Consider the following 25,369-nt stretch of genomic DNA (forward strand, 5'->3'; position numbering starts at 1 on the left):
CTTCTAGACATATCTAGATCATCTCTGCAAAATTTCAGCTAAGTTGGTGATCGTTAAGGCCCTCAAACTTGCGTTTTTCTGTTATATACCTGAACCGGATAGAATACAGGCCGTCAATTTGTTTTTCGATTTTGAGGGCCTTAACGATCACCAAATTGGCTGAAATTTTGTAGAGATGATCTACACAAGATGATCTACATATGTCTAAAAGAAAGTTTGAGGAAATTCGATCGGGAAGTGATGCAAAAATGGAAATTCGCACCAAAATTTTGGTGCGGACGTCTGCACCTGATCAACATTGTGTGTGTGTATATATATATATATATATATATATTCATCTGGCTATTGCATCCATACTAACAGGTGGTCTGACTAGTATGCCTAAAATTTTCAATGCAGGTTCTTAGATCCAATTGTACATGGAAGATACCCTGCAGAAATGCATGAGCTTCTAGGAGATGATTTGCCTGAGTTTTCAATGTTTGATATGGAGATGCTGAAGAATGGACTAGACTTCATTGGTATCAATCACTACACAAGTTTTTACTCAAAAGACTGTATGATTTCTCCATGTGAACCAGGACCAGGAGTTTCAAGGACAGAGGGTTATGCTCTCAGAACTGCACAAAAAGATGGAATCTACATTGGAGAGCCAGTATGTAATCTCATCTTGTCAATTATCGGAATCACCACAACACACTTTTCTTCCAAAATTAGCTGAACTTTCTATTGATTTAGACTGCAGTTGATTGGCTATATGTGCATCCTCAAGGAATGGAGAAGATGGTAACATACATAAAAGAGAGATACAATAACACACCAATGTTTATTACAGAAAATGGTAAGCTCAAAAGTTTGGAAGAATAAGCAAAACGAAAACCATTATTACAAAAAAAGTTCTTCATGTGATTGAAGTGTGTATTTCAGGGTATGCTGAGGAGGCAAACTCAAATACCACAAATGAAGAACAGTTCAATGATGTCAAGAGAGTAGAGTACATGAGAAGTTACTTACAGGCACTAGCAGACACAATGAGGTACATATACTCATCTATGCCCAACAAAGTCTTAACATATTTGCTTATGCAGAAGTGCTTCAAAATTGAAATGTGGTGAAGGCTAACTGAAATATGAAAATATGGACAGAACTAAAGGAGCAGATGTAAGAGGGTATTTCGTGTGGTCATTGCTCGACAATTTTGAGTGGACTAGTGGATATACGGTACAGTTTGGACTTCACCATGTTGATAATGTCACTCTCAAGAGAACTCCAAGACTCTCTGCAGATTGGTACAGACAATTTATCGTTAATAACACCCTGCAGATTTTAAGTGCCCAGGAATGATCAGATAAGCAAATGAACAAGGCTTCTCGAGCTAGACCAGTTATATAGTCCTATTAAGAGGAACAATAAGATATTGCCATTACTACAGCATAGTTCATAGTTCATGGTTCATAGTAAGAAAAAAAAACATTATATTATCATAATGCCAGTTTAATTATAATCCAAGCACATAGGATGTTCTTGTAGTTAACACAATATCAGCGAGGAGTGGCTAATCAATTATAAAAGACAGACTATATATTAAACCCGACGTCATGCTTGATATGAAGTTATAAACTGACAGTGACAATTACCAGCTCTCTACAGACTATCAAGTCTTTCAAATTGCGGAGTTGGATGCATGTTGAAGCAAACAATTAAGCTACTGCAATTTGCTTACCATACAAACATGCAGTCATGCAGATAATCCAGTTAAAACAAGATGTTAGACTTCTTCATTTGACTGCAGCCAATATGTGTTCTTGATTAATTAATCTAAAATCTGATCGCATCCCTCAACACAATCACGTGTTTCTCTTGAAAAAAAAATGCTCTACTCAGAATGTTTTATAGAATCTTTTGAGTATGATTAATTGGTACTTTTCTTGACTTAGTCTTTCACCATGATTAAAATCTTCCAGTTAAGCAGATTGATAATCTCTAATATTTTTCTACCATCTGATTCGATTGTTCTCCACGATTCTTCCAGTATTCTTTTAGATATAAGCAGGCGGATCTACTATTTTTCTATGATTTAATTTTATTATGACTTTAAAGTAATGTTTTGATTATTGAGTTACTATTCATTCAATTATATTAGAAAAAGTCGTAACTCAGTCAACTCAGTGCCTCATCAACAAAAGAATTACATTATTATAATTATGCACATTTAAATTTCTGGCAGAAAGTTTTACATTAAATTTCAGAATTCCTAAGACTAAAACTCATAAATGAAGAAATGATACATTAAAGAGCACACTGACTCCGGCAAAACGAAAATGACATACCATACAACTAAATGCTTTCTCCAACTTGTAAGTTTATTGATACCTCCACCACGGAGCTCTAGCCTCAAAGCTGTGCTCGCCATCATCCCATGATATCTGACAAGCTTGAAGACCAATAGCAACGATAGGTTCTTTGCCATGCCGGGCCATCCACTCAGTAACAGCTATTTCTTCATCATTTTCACCAGCATAGTGTTTCTTGTGTTTGCCAAACGGGTTTAACTCAGGATTTTCCATCTCTGCAATTGCAGCTGGCATGTACATAGAATCACCCACTAAAGGTGTGCCGCAAGCAGCCAATTGCGCTCGAATCTGCACCATAAATGTAGTTATCTAAGTGATTGCAGAATACAAATGAGAGACAATGCTCACAGTCCAGATTAGAAGAACAAAATGACAGTAACTGAATAAACCTTTGGTCCAAACTCCAAACCTGATGAGTCTTCCCAGTCAAAAGGTTGATTTTACATTCATATGCATAATCTTTTGAAGGCCACCCACAGTCTTCCACACCATATTCCTCTTCAATGACAGAACTTGGCCAAGGAACCTTCTTGCATTCCATGACCTCAAGTTGACATAAACTCCACCTTTCAATGGAATCTGCATATCATAACTTTCTGAGTTCACCAAGAGGACACAAAAAGTTCCGAATGAAACATTAAATTGTCATAAACAAAGCGTGGAAAAAATAATAGTTGTTGCTATCGTGTAGAGTACATATCGTGTAAAATGATTTGAACAACAGTAAGTCATGTCTATTTGTATCACCTGTGATAAGAAAGCACTTTCTAGTGTTACATATCACAACTACATCCTCATTAAGTATTTTAAATCCAGAAGGGAAAACAGAAAAGGAAATGCAATACAATCTGATGAGAATGTTAAGGCCCTGTAGAACTTGACACGTTGAAATTGAAATTCCTCAAGCGTCAAACTATTTTCCAGACATTGCTTGAATATATATATTATATATATATATATATTAATTATTACCTTCTGAAATGAGTCTTGGAGCCACATTGATAGGACGCATGTAGTGAGTAATTGTCCCAAGTGGCACAGGAGCAGCAGCAAGAGCAAGATAAAGTTTTTTCACTTTTTTCTCCTAGTTAAAAGACAAGAAAATAAGCTCAATAACATTAGACAAGAGCTCCGGGTTGCCACTGTAACACGGAACCCTCAGCTTATCAGTTATTGGAAATGCATGCATGAAATTGCAAAACTTACGCGGATTTTTCCATGAAAAACTGAACAATAATCCTTGGTTCTAGCTAAGACAACACTGCAAGTGAGTAACCAGAATCACCCTCCATGTCTCATTAACATCAAGAAAAGTAACTTCTGTGATAGGCATTACCATCCCTCGGTACAATTATCAATCTGATGTGTAGTCATCAGGGGGGTTGATAGTCCTAAGGCACGGGAGGTAAAGGTTGCACAACTTTCTTCGATATTGTCTGTGGTTCCTCCAACCTGACAAAATTTGCTACAGTCAAAGCTAACTCATAGGAGAAAAAGATTGACAATGCAAGATTTAAGGTATTGGATGATCAAGCTACTATAAAAAAATGTTTGTATACTGATACATACTGTTGTACCAGCAGGTTTGTCCAACACCACAAAGTCTTCGGTTACAGCTATAACTCTTGATTTCCAGTCGATATCATAGCACCTGAACAAAATCATGATGTGAACAAGCAATAACACCAGTAAACATGATTATAAATACCCGCTAAATGTTCTGTTTTACCTAGGAAAACGTTTTGGGTGTACATGCACACGTAAGTATGTTCCATCTTCAACATATTGGTCTGCATGTGTGATCCTGAAAGTCTTCTGTGCTTCTCTTACAGTTTTTCCTTTGATAGAATCTCTCTTCTTTAGTACTGATGGTGCTGTCACTTCTTTATATACCCTCATTTGCTCAGGGGTCGCAGTTGGAGGAGGCTTTGGACATACAAGGGCATAATACACAGCTCCAAAATGGATGAGATCTGCAACAAACCTTCAAGCAATGAAATTTTTTTGTATATATTACTCCAACTTGACAACAGCAGAAATGATAATCCATTACGTAAAAAATAATTAGAAAAAAGAAGAAGAGCAGCACTCACTGAGCAGGAAGATCCAGCTTCTTGCATATATATTCTAGAACAGGCCCCCCTTCCGAAACAACCAAGTGCTCAACTCTTGGCGGTCCATTCTGTGAGGGACATGGAAGCAAACGAGTATATGGGTAGCTGAAAGAAAGTAGAGTATCAAAGTCAGAAACACAATGGAGTAAGCACTGCAATGTTGAGCATATAACATACTTCCACACTGATCAGAACAATGGATAGAAACATGTGCTAAACGCCTAAATATACAATTGCCTATATAAATGTTGGTAAAAAAAATGCCTATATCAATCTGAAACTGCATTCAAATAACTATCTTTCAACCAATGTAACTATGACAGTTTCAGAATTCCCATATCAGTAAAAACAGAAACTTTGTATTCTTAAACAATAAAGATTCAAACTCTAATCTTCATATTCCTCTGCTTTACTCATTGTTCTCATCTAAAGCTTCACTTCCAAGTTCCAACAACAAACTAACCCAAAATCTCATACACCCGAAAACACAAACAACCATTAATCAATGTAAAGTTCTCTACCTTACCCATATACAGAAGAAGCAGCAGTTGGGTAAGTAACCTCTTCTTTCAAAGACTCACAAGCCACCCTCTTGTTCTTCTTCTTTAACTTCTTAGAAAACCAAGCCACCTTCACATGCTGGTAGCTCCTCAACTGTTCACTCAGACCAACATGTGTCAGTGCTAACGTACGCACAAGGCCCACCGGCGCAATGAAACTCCGGCAACCACTGCCCAGAAGTGAAGCCAGACTCATTGAGCCCATCTGAAACAAAAAGAACACTGCTTGGTTCTGGAGGTGGAGGGTTTATCTGAGATTTCTGATGTCATCCGGGTCGGGTCATGGGCCGTATAGAATCTAGTGGGTTTGAGCCCAAGGTCCAAACTGTGCTTTGTGAAGTCCCCCAATAATTGACTCAAATAGCTTTGTTTGCGGTCAAATGAAGCACAGATCGATAAGGAGAGCACGGAGAGATTTTAGTGTGTAGGGAAGTGAGATTGGAATCATGGAGAAGTGGGTGTCAATGCCAAAGGTGGAGCTTCATGCCCATCTCAATGGATCTATCAGAGACTCTACTTTGCTGTAAGCACCAGTTTCTCTCTTAAACTCTCTACTTTGCTTTAAGCTTTTGTTTGAGGAAGTTCAGTACTGTTTGTTTTTTTTGGTGCAGAGAACTTGCTAGAGGTTTGGGTGAAAAGGGTGTCATAGTGTTCTCTGAGTTTGAGAATGTAATACAGAAAGGTATCATCTTTTGTCTTATTATATTGCTTGGCATATTCTTCTATTTAGTTGCTACAAGAAAATTTGGTAATAAAGCTTGTGAACTTGTTTTTTTGTTTTTATTGTTAAAGTTTCATTCTTTTCATACTTGGATAATAGTATATTAGTATTTCAATTGAATATTGAACAGGATCAGCTAATACGCATGTGAAATATGGTTGGTGGCTGAATAGTTGAAATAGTTTTATGAATCTTGACAATGGAATATTGTGTATTGATGGAATCAGATGACCGTTCTTTAACTGAAGTGTTCAGGCTGTTTGACCTGATCCATATTGTTACTACTGACCACAATGTTATCACGAGAGTCACCCAAGAAGTATGAGAACTTTCCAATCTATCCAATCTTGAGTTCCAACACTATAATGTAGGTAGTTAATATGAAGTTTTCTGTTGTGGCAGGTTATTGAGGATTTTGCTGCTGAGAATGTAGTGTATCTGGAGCTAAGGACAACTCCAAAGGTGATTATTTGAAAACTGAGCTTGGTGGAGGATGAACTATCCTTCTAAGATTACGCATTATGTATTTGATTGTGAAAATAAATGATGGAATCAATGTTATACAGAAAAATGAGTCCGTAGGAATGACCAAACACTCTTACTTGGAAGCAGTACTGGAGGGTGTAAAGGCTGTCAGTACAGTTGATGTTGATTTTAGGCCTCATGATGGTGATGTCAGAATTACCGGAAATTCTCCACCTATAAATGCTACATGTAATGGAAGTACAAGAAAAAAGATTTATGTGAGACTTCTTTTGAGCATTGATCGTCGGGGAACCGCAGAGGCTGCAATGGAAACTGTAATGTCATGAAAATATGGGTCGTGTGTTTTTGTTTTTCAATGGACAGTGCATTTGAATGAACTCATTTACTGTAGGTGAATCTTGCACTGGAAATGAGTGACTTGGGGGTAGTTGGTATTGATCTTTCTGGGAATCCAACTGTGGGAGAATGGTACTTAATCACACTATCCAGAGTTTGTTGCATAGAGCCCTTCATTACTACTGCTAATATAAGCTTACATATATGGAATCTGTGGCAGGACTACATATTTGCCAGCATTGAAATTTGCTAGAGAGCAGGGTCTTTATGTGACCCTTCATTGCGGAGAGGTGAGGTTCTTCTTCAAATGCTTGCCACTCATGCCATTATAGTTACCCTGACTCCTTTATTTCTTGAAGCACTTGTAGGTGCCTAATCCAAAGGAGATACGATCAATGCTAGATTTTCTACCACAGAGGATTGGCCATGCCTGTTGCTTTGAAGAACCAGAATGGGAAAAGTTAAAATCTTCAAATATTCCGGTGAGGAATTTGTGACGCCAATCACTTAGTTGATTATAAACTTCACTGTAATTTAGTTAAGAGTCCCTTTCACTCCCATAGGATAGATGCCAGGGAGAAGGCCAAATTATCAAAACATCCTTTTCTGATGTTCAATTAATAAGATGGAGTTCAAAACTTGTGTCTAAATCTATGATCAGTTCCATCTCCTGCTAATACACATGATCAGATGAAACCAGACAACCACCTGTTAGTTAATTACTCATGTACAATGATGTTTATCTTCTGTGCTGTTGCTTTTAAGTCATTGGTAAATCTTAGACATTGTTTGCTTTAAATGCAGTTTTATAGTTTTATAGTTTTAGTAGTTTTGATTATCAGCTTCTATCTTATCTTATCACAGCCTGAATTTTCATTTTTCAGGTTGAGATTTGTTTGACATCCAACATCAGGACCAATACAATTCCTTCCCTCGATGTTCATCATTTTGGTTAGTCTTCTGCTTCTATTATTACCTTTCTCTAAAAAAACCATCAAAAGTATCTCTTTCTGATTGGTGCTTCTGTCTCTCTTTGATGTCTTTTGTAACAAGTTTAAATGATAATGCAGCTGATCTGTACAGTAAAAAGCATCCTCTAGTCCTCTGCACTGATGACTCTGGGGTCTTTGCCACCAGCCTCTCCAACGAGTACAACCTTGCTGCTTCTGCATTTGGTATGTCCGATGTCACTAGTGCATTTAATGTAAAATAGAACAGAAGCTCACAACTGCAGCCTGTTTCTTTTCTTGAATTCTTAGGTCTTGGAAGGAGGGAAATATTTGAGCTAACAAGAAATGCAGTTGAATTTGTATTTGCTGATGATGGAGTGAAGAGGGAACTAACGGAGCTTTTCAGGATTGCTGAACAAAAGCTCGATCAATGATTTGCCTTTTAAGTTTAGGGGCATATGCAGAAATGCTGATAACATCCTCATAGATGATTTTTAGGGCACCTGATAGAGCAGGGTATCTCATTTGATAATTCCTATTATCAACTGTTATTGACATCATTAGAATGATATTTCTTCAAGTAATGCTCAATCTTGATTGAATATGACAAACTTTTTTGCATTTCTCTCTATCTGATACCTAGGGTTATTTTACTCCAGATTGTTGAGGGAATAAGCTGATTAATGCGACTCATCTGCATTCTAATTTCGCTTTGGGTAATCGCAGTATGACAAGAATACCTCAGGTTTTTTGACTCCAGGTTGTCAAGAGAGTAATAATGTCTCTTCTAGCTGTTCATTTTGTGTTGGTACCAAGTAAAATGGTACATGACAGAAACAATGTTTTTACTAATCTAAACTCTGAACGTCAAGTTCTAAATCGTAACCATACATATGGACTTCAGTCCCACGTACCAAATCTGGCCAAGGCCAGAACCTGGGATCAATCGCCGCCAAAGCTAGGCGATCCTCGAGCGGGAGAGCTTGATGATGATACTATAGTGTGCTATTTGTTCTTTATTTAGGGCATGTCCAGTGTCTGTGCGAGAATAAAACTACTGCGTTTCAAGTCAAAAAGTGGTATCCAAAAACTTAGATCAGTTCATAACATCTGAGAACTAGAATTCAAATCCAAGTGGAAGTAGGAATGTTACAACTCTAATTAAACTTAGTGAACTTACCTAAAACTTACAGAATCCTTCAGTTTCCCGGAAACCTTGAATCACAAGGATATGGACTTCCTAAAGAGGCAAGGACCAGACTGACACTGTAAAGCTATAAAAGTATGGTCTGATCATACTATGATACAATTCACTACTCCTTTTGCCTTCTTGATCAACTTTTGAGAGCCAACCTCTTCCATGATGATGACGCATCAGCACTTTGGTAACAAACGCGGTGCAAACTCATATACACCTCCTCCTTTTCTTCCTATTCTACCCTATCAATCTCAGGTTCTTCCTCATTCTGGGTATAATTACCAGCCATCTCTTGGTGGATACATCAATCCAATGCAAACTTTTGGTCACCAGATTATGCCTCACCCACCATACTATGCTACCACACCTTATTATCCTATGGAACCAATTCGTTTTGGTTCTTTTGGAAGTTGGCCTTGTCTTGAACCTCAACTTTCTTGTCATGCTCCTAGTTTTATGCCAAGTATGGGATCTCATTCCTTGAATCCAAGAGATGCAGTAGCCTCGCTAAGGGGTGATATTGTGAAGCAGATTGAGTACTATTTTAGTGATGAGAATTTGGATAAGCCCGACAGGTACCTTATTTCTTTGATGGATGACAAAGGCTGGGTTTCAATATCTGCCATTGCGGAATTTCATAGGGTCAAGGCATTGTGTAAGTCTGTAACTTTCATTCTTGAGTCGTTGCTAGACTCGAGAATAGTGGAAGTGCAAGGTAACAGGATAAGAAGACGTGATGTATGGTCGAAGTGGATTTCATCAGCTAAGATAGTTTCATGAACAGAAAAGAAAAAGAAAATAGAGTGGAAAGTTGGTGGATTAGCTTCAAGCTTTGATAGTATTAACTATGAAGAAAAGCTCAAGGAAGAATGCTTCTTGCCGTAGAATGAATGTTCTAAAACATTGTTGTTAACCTTCTAAGGTTCCCGGAGCACGAACTGGTTATTTGAATGATAATCATTATAGTAGTTGTAGTTAGTTCGGGCTTGAATTACTTACTCAAAGCCAGTGGAGGAGTCGAGAGAAACTGTAATATCTGAAGTCTGATTTACTTTGTTTTTTATACGAGATATGTGTTCCATTCTAATAAAGATTGTGTGTTTCGAAAGATTGTGTGTTTTCATTTTGTGTTTGCTCGACACATTGTTGCTAGCAGGAACATTGGCTACAATATGAGATTCATAGTCGATGCCTGCTCTGATCTAAGAGTTCCTGATGCTAGTTTTTTATATTTTAATTTTTTAAAAAAATATTAGCAACAACTCTCGTTCATCATCACATGCATTCCGTAGTCTATACGATTTAATAGACAACATTTTAGTTGTTAGATTCATTATTTTTAGTCACAATTTTGAATGATATACGTAACTCGCATTATAATTGACAACTACTTATGAATAATGATAAGTTGACAATCATGATGCAATTATGCAACGTAAACGTATTTCTCCATGTTTGTTGCTTTTTCCATCAAATACAATGACTGTGATGCTACCTAATTTGCATGATTGTGATCTCCATCACAAGGGTATGGCTTTGTCTCTCTCAAGAAAGCAAGTTTTGGTTGCATGGAAAAGCCTAAGGCAAAAGGTTTCCTTTGGATTTGAAACTGTCAAACTTAAAGGAAAATGTGTGCCTGCTACTTTTCTAGCCAAAGAACATAAGAAAACAACATCCTAGATGAACAGCACAAATGCAAAGAAAATTCATCAATTTGCCATTCATCAATCGCTACTTATATTCACAGGCGTTTATAACGCTACTTGATCAAAGTAAATAAACCAAAATACTGACTTTACAAGTTAAGAGTTTACTCGTGTAATTAACTATTGTTGGAATCTACACGCTGTTTTTCTGTTCTCATAATGTACAAAAAAAAAAGTACATGTTATATGAAGATGACAATGTAACGTATAGTAAAAAAAATTACGAACAAAGTAAACAATCTAACATTTTGTCCCAATCTTACTGTTGAATTTTTGATTCATCAAGAACATATAGTTAAGCAAAACACATCCCATCACAAAAGGAAAATAGTTAAACACAAATGAAAATGGGAACCAGCACTACACGACGTCGTATAAGCCAAAGATGACCCAAAAAAAAAATAAACTGGTCTGTGTAAAACTGGGAAGCTTCATGTATATAACAACCTCTCTCTCTCTCTCTTTCATTTCTCTCCCGCCATTAATCCCAATTCTCTTTCTTCTCCAAAACCCTAATCTGAAACCCCCATTTCTCACCCCAAATCCAAACAAACGACTCGTCGTTTTTCTCTCTGTCTTTCATCTTCAAGATCCAGCCTTTGAGCATTTTCTCAGCCAAATGATACTCCACCTGAGCTTCCAGCCGTCCGATCAGATCGCATTCGGAGCCTGACCGCCGTCGGATCACAATGTCCTGGGGTTTGGGATGGAAGCGCCCCTCCGAGATCTTCCATCTCACGCTCACCTACGGCACGGAGGACCCGCCGCCGCCGCCGGAGAATCCCGCCTCCGCCACGCCTCCGTCGTCGTCCTCCGCCTCCGCGTCTTCGTCGTCGATCTCGTCGATAGTGTCGCAGCAGGATCAGGAGCCGGGGTTCCGGATCGATCTGGATTGGTCCGCCGGCGACGACGAGGACCAGGTGGCGCTGCGGCTCCAGTCGCAGCTCATGGTGGCGCTGCCGATGCCGCAGGACACGGTGGTGGTGGAGCTGAGGCCGGAGGAGGCGAATGTGAGTGTGGATATGAGGGTTGTGAGGCGGAGAGAGCCGTTGAGGGCGGTTAGTATGGCCAAGACGGGCGGGTCGGGTCAGCAGAATGACGGTACTGGAGTCTTGACCCGGTTGTTGAGGTCAAATTTCTCTTCGTCAATGCCAGCTGTCGCTGAAGGTACGGCGGCTTGCGGCGTGCATTGGCAGTGCGTCACCGTGGTCCGTTTATGTGGCTGTGGTTTGTCGGTGAGTCTTTCTTTACTTTCTTTGTTGATAAATTATGGTTCTTTCTGTATTCAATGTATGTAAGCAATCGATCAGGCTATGAATTTTCGGTTTAGTTTTCGGAAACTAGTTAAATTCATCATAGAAAGCTTCAATGATCTTCTCAGTATATACATTTTACTAAAAACTTGTTATTGTGTGGTTTCGTATCATAATTGAGTTAGGAGAGATTAGAGGAAGAGCAATTTTCATGTTATTTGTGAGTGAATTTTGAGATGAGTTGCGAGATTCTATATCAATTGCCTGCAATGTATTTGCAGGTATTCCCGGTAGAGTTAACAAGACTGCCTCTTCTTGAGAAGCTATACCTTGATAACAATAAACTGGCACTTTTGCCTGCTGAACTCGGTGAATTGAGAAGCTTAAAGGTGCTCAGGGTTGACTACAACATGCTGGCTTCAGTACCTGGTACGGAAATGAGTTCATTAGTGGTTATTCCGCGACTCTTTAGATGAATACCAAGTTCGGATGGAGCAATGTAACTGTATTTGGGTTTGGAGTTGAGTTGTTGATGTGTTCATTTGTTTGGTTTTTTGTTGGACTTTGAAGCAGTGGAACTGAGACAGTGTGTTGGATTAGTGGAACTTTCTTTGGAACACAACAAGCTTATTCGGCCTCTGCTTGATTTCAGGTCATTTCATCATCACTTCAACATTTTAAGTTAGCTTTTCCATTCTCCATAATAGCCATGTTCGTGAATGTGATTTCTTTGGGTCTAATGGTTCCCTCCAGTTCTGTGACAGGGCTATGGCTGAACTCCGCGTACTTAGGCTATTTGGAAACCCTCTTGAATTTCTTCCTGAAATCTTGCCTCTGCACAAACTTCGTCATTTATCTCTTGCAAATATCAGGATTGTGGCAGACGACAGCTTGAGATCAGTGAATGTGCAGATAGAGGTGATGATCAATGCAATATCTCTAGAAAATTTTTAGATCTAAAACTTCCAACCTCAGATTAGGCTTTGTTGATAAGAAAATTTGTGGTAATTGCAGATGGAAAACAGTTCGTATTTTGGTGCATCTAGGCATAAGCTAAGTGCCTTTTTCGCTCTTATATTTCGTTTTTCTTCTTGTCATCACCCGTTACTAGCATCTGCATTAGCAAAGATAATGCAAGACGAAGGGAACCGTGCCGTGGTTGGTAAAGATGAGAATGCAGTGCGACAGCTTATTAGTATGATCAGCAGTGACAACCGTCATGTGGTATGTGGATTACTTGTCCTGGAAATGGTTTACTTGCTTATATACTCTTTTCTTGCATATGGTTTAAGAGTTCCAACTTCTGGCAGGTTCAACAAGCATGTTCTGCACTTTCATCTCTTGCCGCAGATGTTTCAGTTGCAATGCAGTTGATCAAAGCTGATGTTATGCAACCCATTGAGACGGTACTGAGATCTGTTCTCCAAGAGGAAGTAATTTCTGTATTGCAAGTTGTGGTGAAGCTGGCCTTTGCATCTGATGCTGTAGCTCAGAAAATGCTGACCAAGGATGTATTGAAGTCTTTAAAACACTTATGTGCCCACAAAACCCCAGAGGCAAGTTCTATACTTTTTCCCTCAGGCAGTGGTTCTCATATTTTCTTTCTATAGTTTTGTCAATTATTGAGATTTATCATATATTAGGTGCAAAGGTTAGCTCTGTTAGCAGTTGGGAATTTGGCATTCTGTTTGGAGAATCGTCGTCTTCTGGTTACTTCTGAAAGTTTATGTGAACTTCTCATGCGCTTGACAGTTGCACCTGAACCGCGTGTTAACAAAGCTGCAGCTCGTGCTTTGGCAATTCTTGGTTCGTCTCTTAGATTTGATTTGTTTTATAAAATTTTTGTTTTAGATTATAGCTGATAGGGAGGTCACATTATGCCTTTTGTAGGGGAAAATGGAAATCTACGACGTGCCATAAGGGGGAGACAGGTGCCAAAACAAGGATTGCGCATACTCTCAATGGATGGTGGTGGTATGAAAGGCCTGGCAACTGTGCAAATTCTTAAAGCAATTGAGAAGGGAACTGGAAAACCAATACATGAGTTGTTTGACCTCATATGCGGCACATCAACGGGTGGCATGCTTGGTGTGGCTCTTGGCATTAAGCTAATGTCATTAGATCAGTGTGAAGAAATCTACAAAAACCTTGGTGAGAACACTTTATTGACATGAAGCTTGTCTCATTGATTAATTGTATTTATCAGTTCTAATATAACTTCTGCAGGAAAACTTGTCTTTGCTGAACCTGCTCCAAAGGACAATGAAGCTGCAAGTTGGAGAGAGAAGTTGGATCAGCTCTATAAAAGTTCATCACAGAGTTTTCGAGTTGTTGTACATGGATCTAAAGTAAGTTTTAATGTTTTACGTATGATTTGTTTATGGCTACCATCACATGCGCTTTTCTTTTATTTTGTTCAACTTTTAGCCAAGCCATTTCCTTTTATGCCGATCAGCCGGGCAAAACCAATAGAAAATGAAACACAACAATTGCTACTATTGTTTTATGGAAGTTGTGGATGTCTTGGATAATCATATTTTCTATCATATACTTGATTTCCTTCAAATAAGAGCTTCTAAGATGAAGCCCCAACCACCCCCCCTCCGTATTGTGGAAAATTAATTATCGTTGTAGTTATGTACTTATGTTGCTATCTTAATTGTCTGATCTCTTCTGTAGCTCGTATGTTCTTCAAATAGTGGAGGTAGTAGTTTATAGAGGTTTTAAACAATAAAGTAGTATTAGTTTTTGAGGTTGTTGTGGCCTGGCCTATATGCTTTGAATTTCAAAAGGGTAGCTATAACATAATGTCTTTGCAGCATAGCGCAGATCAGTTCGAGAGACTATTGAAGGAAATGTGTGCTGATGAGGAAGGAGATCTGTTGATAGAGTCAGCAGTGAAAAACATTCCCAAAGTTTTTGTAGTGTCAACTTTGGTGAGCATGACGCCAGCGCAGCCGTTCTTATTCCGGAATTATCAGGTTCGAGATAGATAGTTACTATATATGCGAACAACATGGCTTCACTGTTGAAATACTAACATGGCATCTTGAACTCAATTTATAGTACCCTGTGGGAACGCCAGAAGTAGCTTTTGTAGGTTCAGAGAGTTCAGGAATCACTGTGCAAGAACCAACTAGTTTGGGTACTGAACTTGGCTATAGACGCAGTGCTTTTATGGGAAGTTGCAAGCATCAAATATGGCAAGCGATAAGAGCCTCATCTGCTGCACCATACTATCTTGATGATTTCTCAGATGGTATTCTCTTTTTTTAGCTTGTGGAAATTTTATCGTCTCTAGGATTTTAAGGAATTTCTTGATCTTGGCTTTTAATACACCTAACCTACTTTATAGATATTCATCGTTGGCAAGATGGTGCAATAGTGGCAAACAATCCTACTATCTTTGCCATCAGAGAAGCACAACTTTTATGGCCTGACACGAAAATTGATTGCTTAGTTTCTATTGGCTGTGGTTCTGTTCCGACAAAGGTAAATCATGATATTTCCTTTGTTTCTGAAGTTAGTTCTGTCAGACTGGTCCTATTGTCTAAATTGGAATTTGGGTGATCAGTTACAATTTTGCAATATTTTTTATTGTCACCACCATGCTAGTCAATTGAGCAAGAATGCAAGATAATTGTGGGATAATAGGTCACCGGGGTGGTACAGGTAGCAGATCTAGAAATGTATGCTGCTTCTCTACCCGATAGCTTGTGGTTACACTATCCTCTCCTAGTCATAACTGATATAGGTAGTGCATCAGAGATTCAGAGGTGCAGAGGACCCTTTACATTGTATAAGAAGTTCTGGACCATTTTCAGAAGTTCTTTTTCTTGCTGAATTTGATGCACAAAATGGAAAATGAGTGAAATGCATTATTTTTAGTCATTATTTTGCTTTATCTATTCATAATGAACCTGCTACTGTAGGTGCGAAAAGGTGGTTGGCGATATCTTGATACTGGGCAAGTATTGATAGAGAGTTCTTGCTCTGTGGAACGCGTGGAGGAAGCCTTAAGTACATTGCTACCGATGCTCCCTGGGATACAATACTTTCGGTTTAATCCAGGTATCTTATTTATTTATTTTTTTTCTTTTTGCATCTGAAAATATTTTTTATCGTCTTATCAAACCTTGACTATTTGATGTTTTCACCATGCACTATTTTCTGTAAGAGTGTGTTGTAGTGAATAAAATACTTCTTAACCAGCATTTTCTATGTTTTACTCTTCAGTTGACGAACGTTGTGATATGGAACTGGATGAGACTGATCCAGCTGTCTGGCTAAAATTGGAAGCCTCGGTGGAAGAATATGTTCAGAAAAGTTCTCTTGCACTTAAGGATGCCTGTGAGAGACTACTGCTGCCATTCCAAAATGACGAAAAGTGGTCCGAGAGTTTGAGATCCCAACATTTCCCCAAGGCAAATGAGGGTACGGATGCTAACATTCATGTCTTCAGTCTGCTCTATGCATTTGTAGCGTTTTAGAAACTCGACTTATTTTGCTATTTTTCTGTTTTAGAAGTGAAAAACCCATCTCTAGGTTGGAGGCGTAATGTGCTACTTGTTGAAGCTTCGCATAGCCCCAATTCTGGTCGAGCTTTGAATCATGCTCATGAACTTGAATCATTTTGTGCTCGTAATGGAATACGGGTATCTTTAATGCAAGGAATCTCAGGGTTTGTGAAGACAACACCAGCAGCAACATTCCCAACACCATTTCAGTCACCATTGTTTCCTGCAAGTGTCCCATCAAGCCCACTTTTCTACAGTCCTGACTTTGGCCCGCAGAGGGTTGGCCGAATTGATATGGTCCCACCTCTGAGCTTAGATGGTCAACCTGGAAAGGGAGCCGCCTCACCACCAAAGTCTCCTTCAGGGCCTAGACAGCTTTCTGTACCTGTTCAGTCGTTGCATGATAAGTTACAAAATTCGCCACAAGTGGGCATTGTGCATTTGGCCCTTCAAAATGACTCAATTGGCTCAATTTTAAGGTCAATATGCTTCTGGTTAATTTCTTATAACCTATAATTGCAAGTCAATATTGTTTCAGTTGTCACTAATTCTCCTGGCTGTTTATTTCTGCAGTTGGCAAAATGATGTATTTGTGGTTGCTGAACCTGGAGAGCTTGCAGATAACTTTCTGCAGAGTGTTAAGTTGAGCTTGTTATCAAATATGCGAAACCACCGCAAGAAGGCTGGATCATCTCTTTCCAATATTTCAACTGTTTCTGATTTAGTTGCATATAAACCATGCTTCCAACTTGGATGTATCGTTCACCGTTATATGGGACGCCAAACTCAAGTATGTTTCCATGAGCATTAAAAACGTTCGTTTTTACTTGATAAAAGTTGCCAAATTATTAATTCTGGATTGCATTTTCTTAAGGTAATGGAAGATGGCCAAGAAATTGGAGCGTATTTGTTTCGTAGAACTGTCCCCTCTATTCACCTAACACCTGATGACGTTCGATGGATGGTACGCCATAGTCACTAGTTATGTGAAGCATTTACTGTTGATAATCTAAGTGATAGAATTGATGCCTTCATGTCATTCATGATTTAGGTTGGAGCTTGGAGAGACAGGATCATTATTTGTACAGGGACAAATGGGCCTACGCCAACTTTGATCAAAGCATTTTTAGACTCTGGTGCCAAAGCGGTTATATCTTCTTCAATACAGCCCCAAAAAACACAGTTAACATTCGGGTCTACTGATTTCAGTGTTCTTGAAAAGTTTGAGATTGGTGAGGAGGAGGAGGCTGAGGAAGACGAAGTTGAAGATGAGGCGACTGAACCTGAAAGTCCGGTGAGTGATTGGGAAGATAGTGAAAATGAAAACCGCTCTATCGGCTTTGGGGATGATGATGAGGAAGAAGTGTCCCAATTCGTCTGCCATTTGTATGACTCACTGTTTCGAGAGGGTGTGAGTGTGGATGTTGCTTTACGACATGCTCTTGCCTCACATCGGAAGTTGAGGTATACGTGCCATCTTCCCAGTATACAGTAGATTGTAAACTACATTTTATACATTGAAACAAAGCTTGAACATTAAAACAAGGATAGGAAATATAGAAAAGGGAATAAGAACATAGTCGAGCTTGTGGATATTAAGAAAATAAGAGGGAACTACCAATTTTGAGGCTTACAATCAGAAAAGAAAATAGAAATGTTGTTGTTTAGTTATATAAACATGTACTGTGTTCTGCATTAATATCATCTATCGGCTCAATTTTCTTTTTATCCCTTCTTGCTGATCAACTCTTTTGCCAAGTTTACATTTCTCCAGCAACTCTTTTAGGACTAGTTGCAGGTGTTATAGATGTTGGAAGACATTATTGTTTTGGCGAAGAGTCATATTAAACTGACCTAAATCGAGGCTTCCAGCACAATCTCAGTGCCTAGATTCTTTTCTATTCAGAATGATGAATATGGATCATGGCCTTCAACTTTAAGCAATGCGTAAATGGTGAGTGACCTCATAGATGGCACTTCAGTGAAACCAACTTAGCTTCAAAATAAACTAAATCGGACCGACCACCATTCCTGGGAAAAGAAAACTATTCAATCACAGCCTTCACAAGGAATCTTCTATTCCATTACCAAATGAAAGAAATGATTTCAGTCATGGCACTTTATGAGTTCAATCAATTACATTGCTCTTCACTTTCCACCTCAACTCATATCTTATTGAACCGAGTCTCATAGGATATGAACTTAGCCTCAACCCGGCATAATTTATAGAGGAAAAGTGATCCCCAGTTAGGTTATTGCATCATTTGCACATCTGATACAGAAAAACAATTGGTGAAAAGCAAAAGAAAGCCAATGAAGAGTATGTCCAGCACCTAAAAAGCACTCAATCAAGAGAGTGAAAAACCTTCAACTCTGTTCTTGCTTTTACCCTAGGAAAGTTTGCAAGGAAAGTATAAAGAAGTCGGAATTTTGTGCCTTCTGTGAAATTAGAAAAGGATGTTTGGATTTCTGAAAATTGTTTTGGAAACGATGTTCAGACCCTACCATGATAGGAGCTTATAATCTGTGAAAGGATTTCTCATCAGTCCAAAAGGTTAAAAATTTGATCCGTAGATTATGCAGGGTTTTATTGCAGACACAAGGATGATATGATGGTGATCCGTCTCCTGCCAGAAGCACTAATGATGCAAAATCTGATGGTGTCCACTTTACCTAAAGAGCAATATACTAAGAGATTTATAAAATACCAAAGTATAGATGCTTCAAATCCAAAGCAATCCTTCTTCCTTCCCCTTGAGAAAAAGACCCTTAGGGCCACCACTTTCTTCATCCACAAGCTTCTCATTTACTTCACTCATTGACTTTGTACCTAAAACATGGAGTATAAAGCCAGCACCACAGAAGCTAAGTTTCCTGAGACTCAAACAATGGCTGCAGCAGCTCCAATTGCAATAGGCACGCGAGGCACCGTGGGATCTCTTGTCAGGAGGGAGATTGAGTACTTTGGTAAGCTAGAGCTAGACCGACGTGTAAGCTCAGTGAAGCCTCAAGGGAAAATGGGGGAGATGAGTTCCAAGAATTGTAATTCTAGCAGGCCTAGTTTCTGGTTCTTGAGGATGACATGGAAATGGAAGAGGCAAAGATCTGGCAGCAGGGGGTTCTTATCAAGCATGTGTTCTGCAGCTGAAGTTGTAGAAAACAATAGGTTAAATGGCATTCCTGGGTTCAATTACAGGACCCTCAAGGATGATATGAACAACTTGCGCATTTAGAGTTTTTCTTCTGTTGCTTGCTTTCTCTTCACTTTTGCTATAGGACTGTACCAGGTGAACCTTTCTACCTTCTCATGGTTCCCATCTTGTAATTATATGCCTGAATTTATTCAGGTTGCTGTATATGTGTCATTTGCAAAGAGAAGTAAAAGCCAATAATGCAGCCAAAAGTTAAATTTCCAAATGCAGGTAGATTAATAGGTTTGTGGATTGAGTTATAATAGATACAAGGTTTTTCATCTCAATCCATTGAAGTGTACAATTTAAGACTAGTGAGAGCAAACCATAAATTTTGTAGTACATAAATATACAAACTACACATCCATCTCTGTCAGTTGACAAGATATATGTATAGAATATGAACACGAAAATACAAACAATACAATTCTCTTAAGCTCTATGCATGAAAACTGGATCGAGAGCGCTTGAATCTGCAGTGCAACTTCTTCTGGTTGCACCCTGCTGAATGCCAATGCTATAGATCTAACTCTGCTTTGAAACTCCTTTGTTTTAGAGATTGGACATTGGTCATCTGACCACGGCTGTGCTTTGATTCATCATCAATGACAACTTCATTTCTTGGCTTGGATAAATGCTCGAGAGCAAGTACAACATCAGACATGGTAGGTCTGCAATCCGCTTCCTCATGGAGACACATTGCTGCAATTGCAAGAGCTTGATGCAGACCCTTCACCGGATAGTTTCCTTTAAGCAATGGATCAGCTATTAATGAAAATTTACTTCTGTCCCTCAACAGCGGTTGAGCCTACATCAGGAAGTTAAAAGTGAATCAATAGTTCAATACAAACAAGGTTCCGTTTGACACTAAACTTCAAAATAAAACAATTCTTGACCTGTAACATACCCAATTGACTAGGATCTGCTCTTCCTCTGGCATTGTCTCATCGACTGCTCTTCTTCCGGTGATTAACTCAAGAAAGACAACCCCAAAACTGTAGACATCAGACATTTTTGTGAGCTTTCCTGTGGAAGCATACTCTGGTGCACAATAGCCATAAGTTCCCATCACCCGTGTAGACACATGGGACTTGTCTCCTGTTGGACCTAACTTAGCTAGTCCAAAATCAGACAGTCTTGGAGTGAATCGGCTATCCAACAATATGTTTGATGCTTTGAAATCACGATAAATGACTGCCGGTTTGGCAACATCATGCAAATACTCAAGTCCTTTAGCTGCTCCTTCAGCGATTTTCATCCTAGTGTACCAATCAAGAGGCAGCTGATTTGGACTTTTGTCTAAAACACAAACAAAAATGTGATAACTCAGTTTCATTTCCAATATGATTTCATTAAAGCAATATCAGAAACATAACTTCTGTGCATACCTAGAAGGTGATTCTCCAAAGATCCATTGGCCATATACTCATACACCAAAAGTCTCTGCTCTCCTTCTGCACAGTATCCAACTAGATTGACAAGGTTTGGGTGTCGAACCAGACTCAACATGATAACTTCAGCACAGAACTCTCTACTTCCTTGCAAACCTTTCCTGTCAAGTTTCTTAACCGCCACAACCTGAAACAGAATGAAATAACAAAATGATTAGCAAATCTGCAATATCCCTAGACATTTTTATGAATATCTGATCTTTGCGCGAGAGAGAAACCTGTTTGATGCCATCTATGTACCCTTTATACACCTTCCCAAATCCTCCTTCCCCAAGCAAACAAGCAGGATTGAAGCCATCAGTTGCAGAAACAAGCTCATTCAATGTAAAAACCCGAGCAGTTTGCTTTGCACCTCCCACCTTCAGTATCTCATTGCGTAAATTCCTGCACCTGCTGCTACCTGCACATTTGTATAGAAGCATGCTTAATTTACAAACTTTGAAAACGCAGCAATACTTTACGTAGACCAACTCCATGCATGTAGTGCATTGATGAGTCATAATATGGAGCTGGATTACGTGTATGTCATGACGCATTAATGCACTGTAGAATTTTCACGATGTATACCTGACTTGAAAGAGAGCGTTGCGAAAATGGAGTCCAATGCTCTAGTACTATTAGAATATGGCCTCCGGCCGGCCTTTCTTACTTGAAATTTTGGAGTATCATCCTCCACCGCTTTGCAACAAGAGAAGCAATTCATATCCTAATCTCCCTAGCTCTTGTTTCCTCTTCACCCCTGCCTTCTGCAAACTCACAACGCATCCTTCATGCATGTGTACAAATATGACATAGGAGATTGCAATAATAGGTTGAACCTGAAACCAAATTTTGTTGAAGTCGTTAGTACGTGTTTGTGTTAATCAAACGAGTTTTATGTAACAGTGTTAGTTCTCTATAATTTTGGACGAAATTTAGTCATTGGAGCTGTACGCGACAACGGATTAGCTCCAGCCTAACTGTTCTTGTCTACTCGACCAAATTAGCTGACTACCTTATATATTACACTTTTTTTCATGCATTTGGCTCATTGCTAGGATTGGACTCATATTTTCTAAATTTAACTTGATTTTCTTAAATTGATATTAAAATACATAACCGTGTCAAATAGTGTTAACTGTAAACTGTCAATGATTTCCATTTTATTAATATGTCGAGCATGTTACAGGCCTGATTTTGTCAACCGGACTAAATCCTATAAATGGCCTCCACAACCTTGAGTCGAGCTTATGTTGGTCTGAACCGACTTTATATTATGCCGGTCAAGTTTGTGTTGTGCTTGGCTCTATATAGCGATCAATTATGTGAACCAACCAACCGACCGGTCATGTCTGATTCAAGGGCTTTAGAGTTTGATTTTAATTTGAAACAACGATGATCATCGTAATTTGGTCTAACTCATGAGAAAACATGAGAACAGGACCGAAAATATCTCTGAGTCTCTAGCTAGACTGGGTTTTCAAATCCGATTTTAAAAAAAGAAAAAAAATCATACAAAAAGGGGGAAAATCCAAGTGTGAAGAAAAAGAAACGCCACGGAAAATGCGACGTGTCGTTCGCACCCTAAAACCCCTGCAAAAACCTAATTGACCAGAGCGCGCTTCAATGCTTCCCGCTCGGCAAAAATGGCGGTATTCCGATCCCTCAGAGCCCTAATTCGAAACCCTAAAAAATCCAGAACCTTCCTCACCGCCGCCGCCTCACCAATCTCCTCCCCCACCTCTCCTCGCTCTCACATCTCCCGATCCTTCCTCTCTCCCCTCTCCAATTGGATCGTCGTCCCCTTCCATGGACCCCACAACGGCCCGCTCTTCCTCTCCTTCCCGCCGTGGAAGCTCTCTCAGTCCGCCACGCCGCTCTACCTCCGCAGAAACGCCGCCGTTTTGGAAAAGATCGAAGCTTTGAACTTCAATCTGCTCCGGAAGAAGAGAACGACCTCCCCGCCCGAATTGACCTCCGGGTCGGATCCGACGGTCTCGGATCGTCCACCGTTGAAGGAAGCCGGCGACGATTTCGTCAATTTGCCTAATTTGATCTCCATGGCTCGAATGGTTTCCGGTCCTGTTCTTGGATGGTACTCTTCAATTTTGTTTCTTAGATTCAAAATTTACTTTAATTTAGTTCAATTCAATTTGGTTGTGTAATTTTTTTTTTTTTTTTTTTTTTTTTGTAGATTATGTTGGATTTTGAGAATTGAATATGTGACTGATATGCAGGATGATTGTGAATGAGTGGTATTCAGCTGCAATGGTGGGGCTGGCTGTGTCTGGGGCAAGTGACTGGGTAGGAAATGTGTAACCTTTCGGGTAGAACTGATGTATGCTGGAGTTGATTATAGTGTGAATGATGAATGTGTGTATGTTCCTGCAATGGATTTTGATTTGTTTGTGTTTGGTTTTTGGTACATTGTGTAGTTGGATGGGTATGTGGCTAGGAGGATGAGGATTAACTCTGTTGTCGGCTCCTACCTTGATCCCCTTGCAGATAAGGCATATGGCTTAATAAGGCTTACATGAACCTCTTGTAGATTGTTGATGTTTGAATTATGTAGCTAGTGTAGATGTGTGATGGTATGGGGATTGATTATGGTGCAGGTTCTTATTGGGTGCGTTGCATTGGCGATGGTGCATAAGGATCTTCTTCACCGTAAGTACTATGTGGCCCCCTGTTCTTTTCTGTTACTTGGAAGGAGATGCATGACTGTATTTGTGTTTATTTTGTTATGATGACTGGGTTTTGCAGCTGGTCTTGTTGGAATCATTGTGTTGCGAGATGTTGGCCTTGTCAGTGGTGCAGTGTATGAAAGAGCTAGTAGCTTGGGCTGGAAGGTGAGAACTTTTTGTTCCTTATATCAATATTTGGCCAGAAATTCTTAGTTGGTCTTTTAAGTTTTAACAGTGTTGAATTTTGTCAGTGGAAAAGTTGGTCAGATTTCTTCAACCTGGATGCAACCCGTCCCCAGAAGGTGGAACCTCTCTTTATTAGCAAGGTAAGCTTGTTTCTTTTCACAAGTCCTCATGGCTAGACATTTAGCTGAAATGACTGGTAAAACTGGTAATCATGATTTGCCGGTTGCTTGAGTAAAGCTTTTTTCTATTTCCTAATGTACAATGTGGATGATGACAGGTTAACACAGTTTTCCAGTTGGTTTTAGTTGCGGCAGCTCTCCTCCAACCAGAGTTTGGAACATTAGAAACTCAGTCATATGTTACATACTTGAGGTGACTTGGCAGAGCTTGGCTGTCTAGTTTATCAATTTGTCTTCTTTGTTATGTACGTATCCACAGAGAACTCATTGTTTGTCTCAAATTTATGCAGTTGGTTAGTGGCATCAACAACATTGGCTTCAACTGCAGCATATGGAGCACAACACTTGAGGAAATCGGCATCCGTTGCTCGGAAATGCTGATTTTAAGCATCACCGTGAATCTTTTAGACTGCAACTTCCAAGCTCAAATGCCTACACGGTGATGGTCGTTTTCCATTTTGAAGAACAAGCTAGCTGATTTATACCCTTTGGGATTCACGTCACTCTCCTTCAAGTCTTGCAAGCAAGAGCCGTGATTCACATAGCGTGGAAGACAGTATCATTGAGACTCTTTAGATGGATGGAAAGAGAAAATAGTGATAATGGTGGATATCTGTGATGTCCAAGCTTGTATAGTCTGAGAACTTTGCTTGTTGAATACATTTTAAATTTCTACGATAAATTAACTAATTAAGGACTTCCATTAGCAATAATCTGTTTGTGTCACGTTTGGATAAAGATTACTCAAACCATACATTTCAGCGCCAAGAACAAAGATTGCTGAAATGTAACCATACATTTCAGTAACTCAGATATGGCGTCTTCTCTGGTAGAACAATAGTTTGCATTGAGTTCTGGAATAACTAGCTAGATGATACTAATTAGAAGTTGAGATTATTTTCAGTAGTGCTCCATAATCTTGAAAAAACTAAAACTGTTATTTTAAGACAACAACCACGAGATTTGAAAGACAGACCTAAACAAACTCCTATAAATGTAGATATGACAGACACTAGGATAGTCAGAGATTTCCTTAAACTAACTGAATATGTAGGAAATCCTTATTATCAGCAAACACTAAAAAGCCAATTAACACTAGGAGTTGGACTTGGTTTTTACCCTTGTTAGCTTACACAGACTCCTTGAGCTGCACTTGAGTCTGATGCTGAGCACCATACCCTTGCTCCAAGTCAACAAACTCATCATCTTCCTTAGGACCGAATAACGAAGCGCCAGAATGCTTGCCTCCAAACTCTTCTGCCTTGTAACTTTGAGTGAAATTGGTTGAATATCCACCAAGTTGATCTGCTTGCATTTTGTTTTCGAATTCGCTTGATACATTCGTCTGTGTCTTGCTCAGCGACACAACCACCCCAACCTCGGGCTTTTTCTGATCCATATCTTGTGATATTTCGAGCTACAGTAGTGTTTAAGATTGAGATGGTTGTTTTGTGATATGGAGATGCAGCTATTTATAAGGTCTTTCCTCACTGTTTTTGTTATA

The 25,369-nt window shown here is 39.3% G+C and overlaps 7 protein-coding genes across 7 annotated transcripts in view; 5 read left to right on the forward strand and 2 right to left on the reverse strand.

The window, feature by feature from the left end:
• The window catches only part of LOC101312701 (beta-glucosidase 47-like), a 6,121-nt gene extending 4,612 nt beyond the window's left edge, over positions 1-1,509 (forward strand). Inside the window, exons 9-12 of the mRNA XM_004293223.1 lie at positions 400-655; positions 739-841; positions 928-1,036; positions 1,146-1,509. Of these exons, the coding sequence (XP_004293271.1) occupies positions 400-655; positions 739-841; positions 928-1,036; positions 1,146-1,344 (667 nt within the window). The 3' untranslated portion in view covers positions 1,345-1,509. The remainder of the gene's footprint in view (positions 1-399; positions 656-738; positions 842-927; positions 1,037-1,145) is intronic.
• On the reverse strand, positions 1,226-5,233 carry LOC101312416 (RNA pseudourine synthase 6, chloroplastic-like). Its single transcript, XM_004293222.1, has 10 exons — positions 4,995-5,233; positions 4,448-4,573; positions 4,084-4,338; positions 3,924-4,005; positions 3,691-3,806; positions 3,561-3,615; positions 3,327-3,438; positions 2,764-2,933; positions 2,331-2,642; positions 1,226-1,317 (listed from the first exon to the last, which is right to left on the reverse strand). Exons 1-9 carry the CDS (start codon positions 5,231-5,233, stop codon positions 2,364-2,366), a joined length of 1,434 nt encoding a protein of 477 aa, XP_004293270.1. The 3' UTR covers positions 1,226-1,317; positions 2,331-2,363.
• Positions 5,234-5,415: 182 nt separating this feature from the next.
• Positions 5,416-8,098, forward strand: LOC101312993 (adenosine deaminase-like protein-like). Its single transcript, XM_004293224.1, has 11 exons — positions 5,416-5,551; positions 5,640-5,710; positions 5,977-6,068; positions 6,152-6,211; positions 6,316-6,549; positions 6,627-6,703; positions 6,792-6,861; positions 6,940-7,053; positions 7,456-7,522; positions 7,642-7,746; positions 7,831-8,098. The coding sequence occupies exons 1-11, from the start codon at positions 5,475-5,477 to the stop codon at positions 7,953-7,955; spliced, it is 1,092 nt and encodes a 363-aa protein (XP_004293272.1). The 5' UTR covers positions 5,416-5,474; the 3' UTR covers positions 7,956-8,098.
• A 3,016-nt stretch (positions 8,099-11,114) lies between these two features.
• On the forward strand, positions 11,115-17,865 carry LOC101292982. Its single transcript, XM_004295207.1, has 18 exons — positions 11,115-11,660; positions 11,960-12,107; positions 12,252-12,330; positions 12,443-12,596; positions 12,693-12,902; positions 12,989-13,234; positions 13,322-13,484; positions 13,569-13,829; positions 13,905-14,026; positions 14,498-14,659; positions 14,745-14,937; positions 15,034-15,170; positions 15,611-15,749; positions 15,915-16,112; positions 16,206-16,674; positions 16,769-16,985; positions 17,070-17,159; positions 17,247-17,865. Exons 1-18 carry the CDS (start codon positions 11,115-11,117, stop codon positions 17,688-17,690), a joined length of 3,978 nt encoding a protein of 1,325 aa, XP_004295255.1. The 3' UTR covers positions 17,691-17,865.
• A 1,167-nt stretch (positions 17,866-19,032) lies between these two features.
• On the forward strand, positions 19,033-19,428 carry LOC101293280. Its single transcript, XM_004295208.1, has one exon. It carries the CDS (start codon positions 19,033-19,035, stop codon positions 19,426-19,428), a length of 396 nt encoding a protein of 131 aa, XP_004295256.1.
• A 475-nt stretch (positions 19,429-19,903) lies between these two features.
• Positions 19,904-21,540, reverse strand: LOC101293570 (serine/threonine-protein kinase PBS1-like). Its single transcript, XM_004295209.1, has 5 exons — positions 21,405-21,540; positions 21,056-21,237; positions 20,775-20,964; positions 20,273-20,685; positions 19,904-20,194 (listed from the first exon to the last, which is right to left on the reverse strand). The coding sequence occupies exons 1-5, from the start codon at positions 21,538-21,540 to the stop codon at positions 19,904-19,906; spliced, it is 1,212 nt and encodes a 403-aa protein (XP_004295257.1).
• An 899-nt stretch (positions 21,541-22,439) lies between these two features.
• LOC101313284 (probable cardiolipin synthase 1-like) lies at positions 22,440-24,562 on the forward strand. The gene is made up of 8 exons (XM_004293225.1): positions 22,440-22,911; positions 23,054-23,120; positions 23,252-23,326; positions 23,432-23,483; positions 23,580-23,665; positions 23,752-23,826; positions 23,964-24,058; positions 24,156-24,562. Exons 1-8 carry the CDS (start codon positions 22,463-22,465, stop codon positions 24,244-24,246), a joined length of 990 nt encoding a protein of 329 aa, XP_004293273.1. The 5' UTR covers positions 22,440-22,462; the 3' UTR covers positions 24,247-24,562.
• Positions 24,563-25,369: the final 807 nt, after the last annotated feature.

The sequence above is a fragment of the Fragaria vesca genome, linkage group LG3 (assembly GCF_000184155.1).
Source record: "Fragaria vesca subsp. vesca linkage group LG3, FraVesHawaii_1.0, whole genome shotgun sequence".
Taxonomy (NCBI): domain Eukaryota; kingdom Viridiplantae; phylum Streptophyta; class Magnoliopsida; order Rosales; family Rosaceae; genus Fragaria; species Fragaria vesca.

Bases quoted from the DNA above. Each gene is read 5' to 3' on its own strand.
- LOC101313284 (XM_004293225.1), top strand. From the start codon at position 22,463: ATGGCGGTATTCCGATCCCTCAGAGCCCTAATTCGAAACCCTAAAAAA. The intron at 23,327-23,431 runs GCATATGGCTTA...ATTATGGTGCAG, and splicing joins TTGATCCCCTTGCAGATAAG to GTTCTTATTGGGTGCGTTGC. The intron at 23,827-23,963 runs GTAAGCTTGTTT...GGATGATGACAG, and splicing joins AACCTCTCTTTATTAGCAAG to GTTAACACAGTTTTCCAGTT.
- LOC101312993 (XM_004293224.1), top strand. From the start codon at position 5,475: ATGGAGAAGTGGGTGTCAATGCCAAAGGTGGAGCTTCATGCCCATCTC. The intron at 5,552-5,639 runs GTAAGCACCAGT...TTTTTGGTGCAG, and splicing joins ATCAGAGACTCTACTTTGCT to AGAACTTGCTAGAGGTTTGG. The intron at 7,747-7,830 runs GTATGTCCGATG...TTGAATTCTTAG, and splicing joins CCTTGCTGCTTCTGCATTTG to GTCTTGGAAGGAGGGAAATA.
- LOC101293570 (XM_004295209.1), bottom strand. From the start codon at position 21,540: ATGAATTGCTTCTCTTGTTGCAAAGCGGTGGAGGATGATACTCCAAAA. The intron at 21,238-21,404 runs GTATACATCGTG...ACAAATGTGCAG, and splicing joins AACGCTCTCTTTCAAGTCAG to GTAGCAGCAGGTGCAGGAAT. The intron at 20,195-20,272 runs GTTTTATTTTGA...TTCCTGATGTAG, and splicing joins TATGTTACAGGTCAAGAATT to GCTCAACCGCTGTTGAGGGA.
- LOC101312416 (XM_004293222.1), bottom strand. From the start codon at position 5,233: ATGGGCTCAATGAGTCTGGCTTCACTTCTGGGCAGTGGTTGCCGGAGT. The intron at 3,439-3,560 runs GTAAGTTTTGCA...TCTTTTAACTAG, and splicing joins TTTTTCATGGAAAAATCCGC to GAGAAAAAAGTGAAAAAACT. The intron at 2,934-3,326 runs GTAATAATTAAT...TATGATATGCAG, and splicing joins TCCAAGACTCATTTCAGAAG to ATTCCATTGAAAGGTGGAGT.
- LOC101293280 (XM_004295208.1), top strand. From the start codon at position 19,033: ATGGAGTATAAAGCCAGCACCACAGAAGCTAAGTTTCCTGAGACTCAA.
- LOC101292982 (XM_004295207.1), top strand. From the start codon at position 11,115: ATGTCCTGGGGTTTGGGATGGAAGCGCCCCTCCGAGATCTTCCATCTC. The intron at 14,027-14,497 runs GTAAGTTTTAAT...ATGTCTTTGCAG, and splicing joins TTGTTGTACATGGATCTAAA to CATAGCGCAGATCAGTTCGA. The intron at 14,660-14,744 runs GTTCGAGATAGA...CTCAATTTATAG, and splicing joins TCTTATTCCGGAATTATCAG to TACCCTGTGGGAACGCCAGA.